The sequence below is a fragment of the Nyctereutes procyonoides genome, unplaced genomic scaffold (genome assembly GCF_905146905.1).
Source record: "Nyctereutes procyonoides isolate TBG_1078 unplaced genomic scaffold, NYPRO_anot_genome, whole genome shotgun sequence".
Lineage (NCBI taxonomy): Eukaryota > Metazoa > Chordata > Mammalia > Carnivora > Canidae > Nyctereutes > Nyctereutes procyonoides.
This window is the reverse complement of record NW_026575052.1, coordinates 20,063,811-20,077,733: the sequence shown is the minus strand read 5'-3', so window position 1 is coordinate 20,077,733 and position 13,923 is coordinate 20,063,811. Positions and strand designations below refer to the sequence as shown.

The 13,923-nt window shown below is 52.7% G+C and overlaps 1 protein-coding gene across 5 annotated transcripts in view; it reads left to right on the top strand.

Annotated features, from left to right (window-relative positions):
- The window catches only part of ZNF423 (zinc finger protein 423), a 334,130-nt gene that overhangs the window by 101,382 nt on the left and 218,825 nt on the right, over positions 1–13,923 (top strand). For all 5 annotated transcript variants that reach the window (XM_055332687.1, XM_055332689.1, XM_055332691.1 and 2 more), the window contains exon 3: positions 10,618–10,818. In XM_055332687.1, coding sequence (XP_055188662.1) covers positions 10,618–10,818 — 201 coding nt within the window. The remainder of the gene's footprint in view (positions 1–10,617; positions 10,819–13,923) is intronic.

Genomic DNA, 13,923 nt, shown 5'->3' with positions numbered 1-13,923 from the left:
GACGGTCAGGTATCCTGCAAAGAAAGGGCCATGGCTCTTGTGACCAGAGCAGGAGCAAAAGGTGCCCAGGGAGTGTCCTGAGCTCCTGGGTGGCCAGCCTGTGGGGGTGAAGGTTCCCTGAGCTTTGGGGCATGGACAGTGAGGAGGAGTTGGCTAGTGAGCTTTTGGACATGTTCTGGTTTTAGAGTGGAGCCAGAAAACACCTCTCTGTGAGGTCCCAGGGTCTAACGTGGACAGAGTGGACTTCCTTTGGTGCATCGGGGTTCTGCCCTCGGGTCTGCCCTTGGCACGGTGATGAGTCACTAAGGTGCTCTGTTTTAGAAATTGCTGCTCCACGGTCCATGTCTCAATTCCTAGATGCGGGCAGCCGAGGTCCAGGGAGGGGGTGCGGCTTGCTGGGGTCCCCCAGTGACCTCGGCGTGGCCCCAGGGCCCTGGGCTCCATCTGCACTGCTTGTGTTTGCCTTGGACACTGAGCCACTGGTCCAGTCTTTGGGGTACACGCCTTCCCCCCGTCCCCCTCCTCTTCCCCACAAGGGGCTCCTCTCTCTGCCGTGGCCGCCAGGGGGTGATTTGTCCCCCAGCATCCTCGCCTTGCATCTTGCTCCAGGACCGGGAGCAATTAGGAGCGCCAGGCCATGGCACAGGCCACAAATTAGATGGATTTATCGAGCTCCCCACGCTGCCCCGCCGCCCTCCCTCCCCTGCCCACCTCCGGCCGCTCCTCCATCTCCTCCTTCCCAGCGGCCGTCGGGAGACCAAACGTGACAGCACGGAGGGGGCAGAGTGGTCACAGCCTCAGGAGGTCACAAGGAGGTAGCAGCGCACAATTTTCATGGTTCCAGGGTGGCTTTGTCCAACCGCTCTTCATTACAGCATGCGGCGAGATCAGTTTTATTAAGATGATGAGGCTCGGAGGAGTGACACTGTTAACGACTTGCTGGAAAAATATAACCCCCCCTTTTTGGTGGGGGTGCTTGTGATTGCTTTTTCTCTCCTTCCTGCTCTGCCCCTCTGTCCTCCGCTCCTGACCTCTACCACCTTTTCTTTCTGCTCCTTCCCACACCCATCGTGGCAGGGAGCCGGGTCTGGGGGCAGCCGCCACCTCTCTCTGCCTTTGGGGTTGGGCTCCGCACTGCACACCCTCCGGGAGGGCGCTCATGCATCCGTGCTGCACGCACTTACCCCTAAAGGGCAAAGTGCTCTTGATGGAATGTCGGCCTCACCCGGGCACGCAGCTGTGCTTTATTCTGTGATGCACGCACAGCGCCTAGAACAGCAGCGGGCGCGCAGCAGGTGCTCAGGAAACGTTTGTTGAGTGACTTGACGTGTGGGGCGTTTGAGCTCAGCTCTTGGGGAGCTTGCTGCCCGCCAGGGCCCAGGTGGCAGAGACCTGGGGCCACCTGAGCAGGAGGAGGTGATATCATCCCATTTTTTAGGTGAGGAGAACAAGGCCCAGATGTATAAGCCACTGAGGTCACATGGGAGTGGACTGGAATGCAGGTTCTAAATCTCCAGAGAAGGGACGCTGCCGTCTTTGCCCAGCTAACAACCTTCCTGTCTGGTGAGGATGGAGCAGAGTGTCCTGGGCTCAGGGCTCCTGCTGCACATCCTTCATGGCAGGGCCCTGGGCTCCGTCTGCACTGCTTATGTTTGCCTTGGACAACCCCCCCCCCGCCCCCCCCCCCCGCCCCAGGCTGCATCCAGCCCTCCTAGGCCTATTGTTTTGTCCACATCGCACTTCCTAAAACTTGAAGTCAACATTTAAAAATTAAGAGATTTCACATAAAAACATGGATTTCCTTCTTCTTTTTTAAAAGTCAGTTGATGTATCTGTATTGAGTGTCACTTTTCTGTATGGTGACCATGTAGAGCATTTGAGCAGGGGCCAGCCCCTTGGTTGGGTGTCTGGCTGCCCCAGCCTCCTCCACAGATCTACTCATTCGTATAACAGTAGAGGACACTGGAGTTGTGAGCGTTGGCCCACTCATGAGCTGAGTGATGGGGAATGAGGAGCTCTCTCAGCCATTTGAACCTCAGTTTTGCCATCTGTAAAATAGGTACAATGGTAACATCTCCTTTGTGGGGCCACGGATCACTGTGTAAGGGATGCAAATGAATGAAAAGGTCTGGTCTGAGGGAAGTGATTACCATACTCTACACTGCTGTAATCATTTTGGGCTCAGGTTCTAGAGTTCCTGACAACTCAAGAGACATCCTCAGGAAGGTTGTAGTCATTTGTGTGGTCAGCCATGGGCCTGTGGAGAGGGAGGCCCGATACCCAGTCCTGCGTCGTCAGCCAGAGTGGGCTATTCCAGCATGCAAGGCTTGTGTGATGCAGGCCAGGTCAGGTTCGGTGTCTGACTGACCGTGGCTTTGAAATTCCATTCACAGAGCCGTCAGCACTGACAGGGGAGCAACAGGCGCCCCCCCAGACAGCCATCCGGAAGTTGCTTCCTTATTTAAGAAGCGGAACTTGGACAGCAAATTATGTGTTAAAATATTTGCCTACAGCTCTGCTGCCAAGGGGACCCTTTAGGCTGAGTGTTAAATGTTACCCTGCTGCCTGCACTGCAGATATTTTAAATCTGAAGATAAATAGTGGCTGCCTCGTGGAATTTGGGGCCAACACTGGATGCACAAGCCGAGTGTCTAATTGGGGTTGGCAGGCTCCTTGCCCGGCCCGGGCCCAGCCCCTCCCGTCCTCCATCCCACCAGCCCAGGCGTGCATGAGAAAGTGCTCACAGACACCGTGCCCTTCTCTGCAGGCAGAGCCCAGACAGTGAGCTCAGGTTAAGCCAGGGGTTTGACCTAGCGCCCAGGTTCTGGAAGTGCTTCCTTCTGCTCTGGCCCCAGGGAACACGCCGCTAGTAAAACCCCTTTTTTTCCTTAGGAGATAGGCAGGCTGTTAGGATGGAGTATGCGTTCTCTATTAAAGAAAAATGTTGCTCTAGGAAAAACGCTTTGGAAATGGTAGATACCCTCCTAGACTATGAATTCTATTGGGAGCCCCCCAAGTACATCCAGGCGGGGAGCACAGGAAAACTGGCTTGTGTTTTCTAAAGTAAACATGTCTACACTGTCAGCCCTGGGATGGGGGTGGTGGTGGCTGGGACTGACCCCCCCAGTGGAGGTCACGCTGTTTCCTGGAGGAGGTGGGCTTGTCACTTACTGAGGTCACACGGCGTGGAAGGGGGGGAGCCTGGACGGGAGCCCAGGACTTTCCTCTCTTGCTCCGGGGGATTTTCTTCTCTATATCGACATTTTTGTGTCTTTGGGTGGCCCTGTACCCAGACATTCTGCATCCTCAGGAGCCTGAGGCTGGCTAGAACTCCCCTTGTGTCTCCAGCTCCTGTGTGAGTCATGATGCTACCAGCATTGGTTTGAGCGATAAGAACAATAATAAGACAATGATCGTGGCTACGCTCTTCTCCAGGATTATTGCAGGCCAGGTGTCAGGCTTTGTATAATATTACCTCATTAACATAATTGAACTTCCTTGGATTTTTCTCAGAGAGGGTAGGGGACTTATCCAGGGTCCCCCAGCATGTGGATTTGAACCCAGACACATTGGCTCCACAGTCTGTGATTCTTTTCCCTTCTTTGTGCGTCGTCCTGACGGTCCCCGGAGCGTGACTCCAGCTGTCTGCTGCTGGTGTGTCATTGCTTGATGGGGGTCTTCACTGCAGCAACCTGGCCCATCAGCCCTGCTGGACCCCTGCGCTGCCATTCCCTGCGCTTCCTGTACAGTTATTAGGGCTCCCTGGCTGAGCCCTGGATGTGCCTGGAAGTCACTATCCAGTGGTTTCAATTTCTGCAGGGGTGGATGGTGCTGCCTCCCATCCGAGTCTTCTTGGGAGAGGGGATGAGAAGTGGGTTTGGTTGGGGGGACTCTGGTCGTCCGGAAGCCAACTCCCCTGCCTTCCCACTGTCCCCTGGCTTCGTTCCTGGCTTTGCTTTGCTCTCTGTTCCCCTGCACCCTTGCCTTGCCTCTCCGCACCTGCCCAGCCTCAGCCTCCTCTGGGCTTCTCCAAACCCCACAGGGCTCCTGGCCTTGCACATATAAGTGTGCAGCTGTGCGCACAATCTTTGCATCCACGGGCATCCATTTGGGTGAGCCTCCCCTCCACCTGTCATGTCTATCATGATTGGGCTCTTTACTGACAAGAGATCATTGTCAGGCAGGAGAAGGGACTTGCTCAAGATCACTCAGGGGCGTGGTGGGGATGCTGGAGCTAAGACTGGGATCTGGGCCCCTAACTCACGCTGGCTCTGGCTGCCGGCACTTAACCCTTGTATCTCCCTTTCAGCATTCATGGATTCATATGTTCACTCATTCACCACCCCCATATTTGTTGAGCTGGCTTTGTGTGGGCTTTGAGGCCTTCAAGATGAATAAGACTGGGGAGCACCCTGTGTGTTGTAGCAAGTGTGTGCATGTGATGCCTGCACTCAGTAGATACTCAATATGTGTTTGTGGGATGAATGAAGGAAAGAATGAATGAACATGTGTGATTATTGGCACTGGTGTATCTCATGGCTCTCAAGCTCTGCCCCCCCCTTTTAAAGATTTGATTTATTTATTCATGAGAGACAGAGGTGGGGGGCAGAGATACAGGCAGAGGGAGAAGCAGGCTCCATACAGGGAGCCGGACGTGGGACTCGATCCCGGGTCTCCAGCTCAGGCCCTGGGCTGAAGGTGGCGCTAAGCCACTGAGCCACCCGGGCTGCCCAAGCTCTGCCCTTTTTCCTCTCTCCTTGGCTTATGGGGCTTCTTCCAGCTTCCTGCCTCCACTGGGCAGGTACTCAGCCCTGGGGCCCCAGAGGCGGGACTCCCAATGGTCCCTGGTTGGTCCTCAGGGTGCCTGGGACTCCCTGCTGGCAAGCTGATCCTCACAGTCCCTGCCAGGAAGAGGAGGGTTGCCCTTCTTACTTAGGTCCCTCATGCTGGCTGGGCGCCGGGGCCAGAGGCAGGAGACCCTTACTGGCGTTCTCAGACTGAACTGCCCTCAGCTGGCCCCTGGGGGTGGCGAGGCCCCACCAGCCCTGACTCATGAGCTCCAGAAGCCTCGCTGAGAAGGTAGGAAACGTCCAGTTCCCAGACCTGGTGGCCTGCGGGCAGCCTGCCCTCGCCCCCCTGGGGCTGATCCCCTTTCCCTTTCTCCTGGCACAAGGCTCAGCCAGCTGTCCCTTGCTCAGCCCTTTCACAGACATCCCCTTTTTGCCCTCCCATGCAGTGGTTAAGAGTAGAGATCTGTAGTCAGGAGGTGTGGGTTTGAGTCTAACCTCCATCCTTCCCAGTGTGTGTGACTTGTGTGTGGTCCTGAGCCTTGGCTTTCCCATCTGCAGAGTGGGGAGACCAACCCTTTGCATAAGGGTATGCATCATCCCATGATGAGGGCATGGGATGTGAGCGTAGAACAGTGCCAGAAATGCTCCTAGTGTGGTCAGCATCACTCGGGGGGTGAGGGTGTGGAAGAGAGTAGGCAGAGCCACATCCCTGTATCCCTGACTCGGTTTCTCCTGCCTCTTCCCTCAAGAGGATGGGGGTCCACTTTTCTTGCTGAGCATCTCTTGCTGCGTACTCTTTCTGTAGGGTTCCACTGGCCTCGGATTGTCATCTTGAATGAAAGCCCTTTCTGGTGGGTAGTGGTTCAGTGAGGCTGCTTAGGGTGGGACAATTCACTGCTTTCTGATGAAAAGTGGCAAATCAACATGGTTTTGTTACTCCTCTCTTTGCTCATAGAAAGTTCCTCAAACCCATACCTTGGGCTCAGGGACTGTGAGGTGTACGGATGTGGTGTAGTGGGGTCCACCAGTCTAGATGATCCTCTTCTTCCTGCTTTGAGGAAGAAGCTGGCAGGCCAGAGTGGCCCCATCATATGTTAGGCTGAACCATTTGAGGTGAGCCAATATTCAGCTTCTTTGACTCATGAAGATGGCAACTTCATGTGGTTCAACCCAATAATACTTAATCGTCGTGTGTGTTGATATTTGGAGACCTGTTTCTTTGAAACCGATTTTTTCATTCATTGAACATTGAGCCCCCCACCGTGTGTCTGTCTGTACCAGGGTCTGGGGAGACAGTACTGAGCACCAACAGAGCTTCTGCCTTCATGGAGCTTGTGGTCTGGGCAGGGAGCATTCCAGCTGTCCATTACACTGTAACAAACCACCCTAAAACTCAATGGCCTAAAGCAATGATAACTATTTCACACAGCTCTGTGAGTGGACTTGGTTGGTGGTCCCACTTGGCACTTCTCATGTAGTTGCCAAGTGAGCTGAATCTGATGTCATCTGAAGGCTCGTCGGGGTTGCACGTCCAAGGTGGTGCACTCCTCCGGCTGGCAGTTGGTGCCGGCAGCTGGGAGCTCTGGTGGTGCCGTCTACAGGAGGAACTACACTCTCTCCATGTGGCTTGGGCTTCTCATGGTATGGCAGCTCGGTTCTATCCAAGAGACCAGGAGACCCTGTGGAAGCTGCAATCCTTCTGATCTGGCCTCAGAAATCATGGAACATTGCTTCGGTTACATACTAAGGGAGTCACTGCAGCCAGCCAAAAGGGCAGCTGTGGAGGGGAATTAGATCCTTCTTCTTGGTGGGTGAGTGCAGGGTCTCACTACAGAAGGGCACGTGGACTGGGAGGTGTGGCTACTGATGTCTTTGGAAAATGCCTGGTGCCACAGGGAAGTGGGGAGGAAGAAAGGTAACCTTCAAAAGCGTGAGAGAACATTGTGCCAAATGCAGTGGTGGCAAAGGGAAAGGCGCTGTGGGGAAGGAGTGCTGGGGATCCAAGTGACACTGGTGCTCAGGCCTGTGGGGAGCCCTCTGAGCTGGGCGATAAGTCACCAGGGAACAGGAATGTGAAGCCCTTGGCGGGACAAACCTGCATTTTAAGGGTTTGAAAGAAGGTCTCTGTGGCTGTGGGTAAGTGATAGGTCAGTGAGGTCAGCAGAGCCCTTACTGGACCTCCAGGGCCTGGACAGGGACCCAACATGTGATTGTGAAGGGTTTACAGACTTCTCAACAGGTTTTCATTGCGTCTCTACTGTGGGGAGACCGTGTAGCAGGGTGCTTCTGAGTCAGACACAACTGTGTCTGAAACCTGCCCCTGGTGACCTTGCTTGGCACACAGAAGGTACCTGGCATGCAGCAAGTCCTCAATAAATGCTAGCTGCTCCTGGCCAAAGGAGCTCACAAGCACACATCGGTGGGCACATCAGCAAACAGTGAGGGTGTGAGATGTCCAATGGGGGACGTGAGGCTGGGGAGGTGGGGAGCTTTGTCAACCAGCCAGAGAGTCCAGGGCTTGGTGACCCTCAGTGAAAAGTCCCCACTCACAACTGCTCAGCTCAGGGGGACCCTTACCCGGGGTGCACTTCTGATAGCTCCAGGCAGCCCCCAGGAGGACGTGAATGGAGCCGAGGCAAGGAAAGCCTTCAGGGTCTGTGTTCTGGAAGTCCTTCCCAGCCCCAGAAGCCTGGGTGGAGAAGAATGACCACATCGGCCTGCTGATGGGAGAGACCAGTGGGTCACCTGTAGTTCAGGCCCAGAGATCACAGTGTCTAGAAACTCGAGGTACCCTTGGGATGGGGACTCAGGGCTGGTGGTGGCGTCTGTGCTCACTCAGGGCTGGATGGAGGCAGGATACGGGACAGGCAGGGCCATCATGGAGGAGGGAAGGGCAATTCATTCATTCACTTCCCAGGGGCTTCCTGAGTAGGTGCTCCGGGAGGGGGGTCTGGGAATGAGGAGACCCCAAGAGGTGCTCCAGGAGGGACAGCGTCCTCAGAGCTGTTTCCTCCTGGGCCTTGGAGAGCTTAGGGCCCCAACAGGCCCCAGGCCTGGGGGGAAGGGCGCGCTGCTTAACGTCAGAAATCCCCTGCATGGCTTTGGATGACCCCCTAGAGCCTCTATTTCCTCATCTGCAAATGGAAAGATAGCACCATTAGCTCTTTTCCCCTAGTGTGAGCTTCTGAGACATGCAGCAATGAAAGTGCCTTGCGGGGAGTCAAGCCCGCCCGCCGGATGGAGGGCTTCCTGTTTTGTGGTCCTGATTCTGCGGATGCAGCACGCAGAGGGCCCCTCCAGGACTGGGTCTTCAGGCGGTCCCGCTCCCCAACATCTTCAGGCCACTGTCTTCTCTCTTTGCTTCCTGAGGGGCAGGCTGGCTGGACGCATGACCCCCTGGGACTCCAGAGGATGGGGGGGGCCCCCCACCTCCACACGCCTCCTCTCCCCTGCCCCTTTTGTGTGCAGCCACCTTGCTTTCCCATTAGTAGACGGTGGCAGGGGAGGTGACAGTTCCTTAAAACAGATTTATGCTCTTGGATGACTTTATGGGTTTTTGCCTTATAAAAACCCAAGAGTTGACATTCTGATTTATCTACTCCTGAGTCAACAGGATGTACCAGATTTAAAGAGATCAAATGCATTGTAATGTTTGTGGTTCCAGTTGTGGATTAGATGAGCTATTATGGAAAGCGCTGCCAAGTAAATATGGCAAAAAAAAAAATAACAAGGGGATAATTTAAATATGTCTATTAAATTGTGTGTTAAGTAAAGTAGCACAAGTGTGGTGCCGAATGTAACTTATTATCTGGAGATTTGGTGTAGTAGATAAAGCTGGAATGATGGTTCTTCCCCCCCTCCCCCCAGAACACTTTTTAAAAAATTTTTTTTTATTTAGAGACTGTAAACTAGGAATTTCAGAGACAGGCGCTTGACTGTGTAACCGTGGTTGTGTGATGACTTATAATATTGAAGGCTCCAAATGATATTTCTCATTGCTTTCTATTCCTTGTCACCACGGCAGTAGCTGATCAGATTTCCTGAGATAAATATGCTGCCTGGCTTTTAATGGGATTTCTGTATTGCCAGGAGTTGGCGTGTTCTGATAATAAAAGAACCTAAAAATTGTACATCCCTTAATTGGTAAGAAGAGAGATGTTTTGATGGGCCACAAATGGAAACATTGATTTTTACTGCCTCCGAGCTGTTGCAAGCAGCGTGTCATGCCACGTTCCCCGCCACGGAAGGCGGCAGCTGGCTCTCCGATGAGCTGATTTGTGTTCGCAGGTTCTTGATGTCGGGTGCTTGGAAGTGCGTGTTTTGTGCAGATGGGAGAAATAGATCCCTTATAACATTATCTGTTTCTAAATTGAAATATTTATAGGACTGTGGCTTTCACCTCGAATCGAATGCATTCTTTACTTCGTTCCTCTTCCTTGCTTTGGCGACTAGTCCTTGGGGGTTTAAAGGCTGTGTGCTGAAGGCTTTTTTCTGTAACTGCAGTGTTATGTGCCACACGCACGTGTACACACACGCGGGCACACACACATCTTTACGTATGCGTGTATGTTTGCATCAGTGTCCTTATGCATAATAGAGATATCTCTATTTAATTCAAATCTGTACTCGTTTCTGGATGGGTAGATTGTTTTCCAGGATGGACTGTAGAAAATATAACACACACTTTGATTTTCCAGTTCGAGTCTCTGTATTTTAATGAGGAGTTTAATCCACTGACATTTGTTGGGATTACTGTTATATTCTGTGCGTTAGATTTACCATGCATATTTTTCACTGTGACTTACAAGTTCCTGATGTGCCCTATTAATCTCTCAGATTGAGGCTGTGCTCCGTGTCCCCCAGCAGTGCCGGGAAGTGCACTGGACAGGAGTTAGCAGGTCGAGTTAAACGTCTGTTGGGTGCCTGGATGGATGTCAGGTGCCTTACCTATGAAATGGAAATAACAAAGGTGTCCCTCTCTATGGACAGGGGCAGGGGCACATGATTGCCTGAGCCCCCTTTTAGCACTAGAAAGAAAGCCGAGGGAATGGGGCTGTGCATATGTAATCGGGGCTTTGAGAAAGTGTGGAACACTACGTGAATCACAAGGCATCGCTATCATGATCATTAAGTCAACTTTGCTGTGCCGCTTAGCCACGTGTCTGCATAGTGCTAAGCGCAGAATAGGTGATTTATTTTACAGAAGTTGGTTGAATGATTCCAAAGCTGGCTCTCACTGTCTGGGCTGATCCCAGGGCATGAGTGGGGACTCAGATGCATTTTAGCTTGTGATTTGACTCTCCGTGGTCTTACAAACACACGGGCTTCCTTGGTTCCAGAATCAGGACATGTTTGCAAAGAACAGAGCCAATATCACCACATTGGGAGGCATGCTGTGTGGAAGGTGAACTCGGCTAAGAGATCTCCCTTGCCCCTAAATTGCAAGGCTTTGGGGAAAACTAAAAGTTTAGATGTATTAGGAGGAGGCTCTGGAGAAGTGCGTAAGAGAATTGGGTTTTCAGGAGACAAAATGCTAAGGCATTTTCACCTCCGTGATGGGTCACGACCCCCAGCATCCATGCTCAGAGGGAAGATGACAGGAAATCCCCCGAGAAGATTTGCACCAAGAATTAAAGAATCTAGTTGAGAATTATGGCACCGCATGCTACAAAAACCCCCATATATTAATATACTGAGCGGTGTCAAGAATAATGGACCCTGGGAGGTAGAGTAATTAAATGTATCTTAATAAATGCTGGGCGATTCTTTTAAAACCCTTTCCCAAGACCCCGTCAGCTGACGTGGACTGTATTCTTCCTGTTGGCAGGAGGCCTGGAAGGAGAGCCGGAGTGTGATCGGAAAACCAGCCGTGCGCTGGAAGACAGGAACAGCGTGACAAGTCAAGAGGAGAGAAATGAGGACGATGAAGACATGGAGGATGAGTCAATTTACACCTGCGATCACTGTCAGCAGGACTTCGAGTGTCTGGCAGACCTGACGGACCACCGGGCTCACCGCTGTCCTGGAGGTAATGCTAAATAGCACCGGGATTCTGACAGGTGGTTATACGGATAATTGGACATAGCAACAGCTTGAAGCCTCAAGTGAGATTAAAGAATTAATAATGTAATTTTACAGTTAATGTCATTTTATTGTGGTGTCTTGGGTACCCTGTATCCGCCTTTTAAATAAAATTAAAAATAAAAGCAACAGCTTTCTGGCAAGCAGGGATTCGGTGAGGGGGCCCTGTCGCTGCCTCCCCAAAACTGCAGTCTACAGAAATTGGGCCCTTAGTGGGTAGGGTCTGCACCTTGGATTTCTGGAAGGCCTTTTGGAAACCCAGCGACTAAGAGGTTGTTAGCGCAAAGTGAAGTAGCTTAAGTATGGAAAGGTGCGTGAAGGAGTGGGCTCCGAGGCAGGGCCTAGATGGGACGGGGAGAATTTGAAAGGCCAACAAGAGCTCGTGCATGCAGAGATGGCCCTGGTTCTACCTCTGTGCTTGGTCTCCTGCTTCTCTGAGGAGGAGAGGGGTGGCTGGGAGCTGTTCCGCTAAACCCACCTGTATCCCTGTTTCCAGTGTCTTGGCAGCCGCAGGAAGGTGGCCAAGCCCATGGTTTTACAGGAGCTATTTAAGACATCATGAGTCATGCGTGTCTGGGTCACACGGGCTGGATGGAGTGGGAGAGTGGGGGTGTGTGTTGCCTGGAGCTGTGGCAGCGATGCCACAGGAGCAGGGGGCTGACACATCTTCAGGCCCCAAGCAGGGAGTCCAGAGCTATGTTCCTTACACAGCTGTCCCTGACATCTCTCACCACCATGGCTGTTGATGCAAGACTTTGGATGCCGATTTGTAGGGAGAGGAGCTAAACTCTGAGACCAGTATTCCAAAGGGAACCTGTCATCTGGTTTTTGGGGGAAATTTGGCTGGTTGGAAGTAGTAGTTTAGTATGCAAAACTCTTGCCTCTTCTACTTTTCATGGCTTTTTTAGAAGCTTGAAAGCCAAGTGTTTGGGGAACTATGAGTTTCCCTCTGGTGACATCTGTACCTGCACAGCCCTGTTTAGACCAAATCCCCAGTTTTCAACCTCTGGAGAAAACATATAACCAAAAACAGTGAACCCTACAGGACTCTTTACAGTTTTGGACTTTTGGGGGGCTCAGCAAACCAAACCTCAGTTATTGGGAATTTGTGGTATTTCAACCACAGGCAGAGGCAACAGCCAACTTAGAAGCTGAGAATCAGAATTGGAAGAGACATGTGGTTGGCTTTTCAGTGCCTTCATTTCCTGAGGAGGAAATACTGGGGCAGGAGAGGGGATGGTGATGGACTGAGGTCACCCAGGGTTTGGTGGCTGAGCCAGGACCTCTCTAGGACTCTCATCCTGCTTGAGAAAGCAAGAGATGGCCTGTGTGCTTCTTAATTTAGCCCAGAACTGAGGTGGAGTCTTAACGATACAGCGGGAATGAAATATTGTCCCCGACTTGGAAAACAATCAATGAATGGATCTTCTAATTAAAAGTGATTCTCTTTATTTTCTAAGTGTAAAAGAACACGTGGGGCTCAGTTCACATTAACGCAGTGCCCCTCAGGACTCCTGTGAAGTGACGCCACGTTGAGTCTCTGCGGCTCTTGGAGGGAGGCCTCAGGCCCAGCCCTACTCAGTTCTTTAGAACCGGGGAGATATGCTGTCTCTCTTCACACTTTTGAGAATGGTGGTGTTTCTAGGTGGAGTAGGGCCAACGTGAGGCTCTGAGGCTGTGTAGCAGGGTTCTGTGCTGGAAGGAGAAGCTAATTGTGCTTTGGTCCTGGGCAGGATTCTTTTCCCAGTGGCTGACTCTTCTCTCCATAGCCTCAGCCTGGCTGACATCAAGGGAGCTCTGTCTGCAGGGTCTTCAGCCACCGATACTCCTGCCTGCTTCCTAACAGGACCCCGCTAACGACCTCCATGGGGACGTGGGAGCCAGGGATCCCCCAGCCCTGGAGCATCGGAAGGGAGTCAGAAATTCCTTAAAAGAGTATGGGAAATGACCTTGCCTAATAGCATCCCTGAGAAATTCATTACCGCCCAGTGAAGGTGTGACCCAGTCTGGGAGAGTCTCCCTGACATGGAAGAAATATGTGAGGAGCGATTTCCCCCCAGGTCTTAGGTTCTGAGGATTACCCAGTGACAAGATAAACCACTGGGAATTGTGTGCATATCATTCAAAGCAGGTCCCTACCTAGGCCGCCTGCACGCTCTCTGATCTGCAGTGGTTTCCCCACTGGGTCCCCAGAGAGGTTTCTGGAACTGTTGGGGAGGGTGTTGGGGCCTGTCTGACTGAGGGGGCACTGATACCCACTCCGGTTGGAGCTGTCCACGTTAAAAAGTCTTTTATAGATTGGGTTTTAGCATAAGATGTGTGCAAATTGGCTTCTGCTTTAAAAAACTTGGACCTGGCGCAAAAAGGCAACAGTGGGTTGCCAGGGCCAGGCTCTGGGGGCTGCTGGATGCTCACCATCGGTCGTCCGGCCACTGTACGAGGGACAATGCAGGCGGGCAGTGTGGCCAGTGTCCTCCTGGAGGGCAAGGTAGGCTCTCAACAGCCCGACAAAGACCATTTCAGAGAGGGCCCCGCTCTGCTGAGGCTGGGCGGGCTCTGGGTGCTCAGCAGATGTTTCTGAGGGAACAAACAAGTCTTGTTTGGAGGGAAGGCGGGCCCTCTCTGCTTTTGAGAATTTGGGGCCTAAGGGCAGCGCCACCTGTCAATCCCGCTGTCTGCTCTTCCTGGAATGGGAATTAGGCCTTGGGTGTGAACAACACTCGTCCCCCACTCGTCCCCTGCTGGGGGCCGTCACTGCCGGAATGTGGAGACTGCACACCCTTGGCCAAGCAGGTGTGTCCCGGGGAGGTGGGGTGTTTTGGGGGGGCCCATCTTGAATGGGGTTCTTTTCTAAAACTGCTTCAGCAGGGTGACCTCTTGGCTCTTTCTGTGTGTTTCTGTGGCCGTTGGGGTGGGGGTGGGGCAGCGCCTCGTTCCATCAGACTCTGGAAGAGTAGCTGAGGATCGGAGATTTTCTGAGGTGGTGGGAAGCTCCCCACGAAAGCGGGGGGGGGGACCTCCTGCCAGGATGGCATTGGTGGCATTCAGCGGG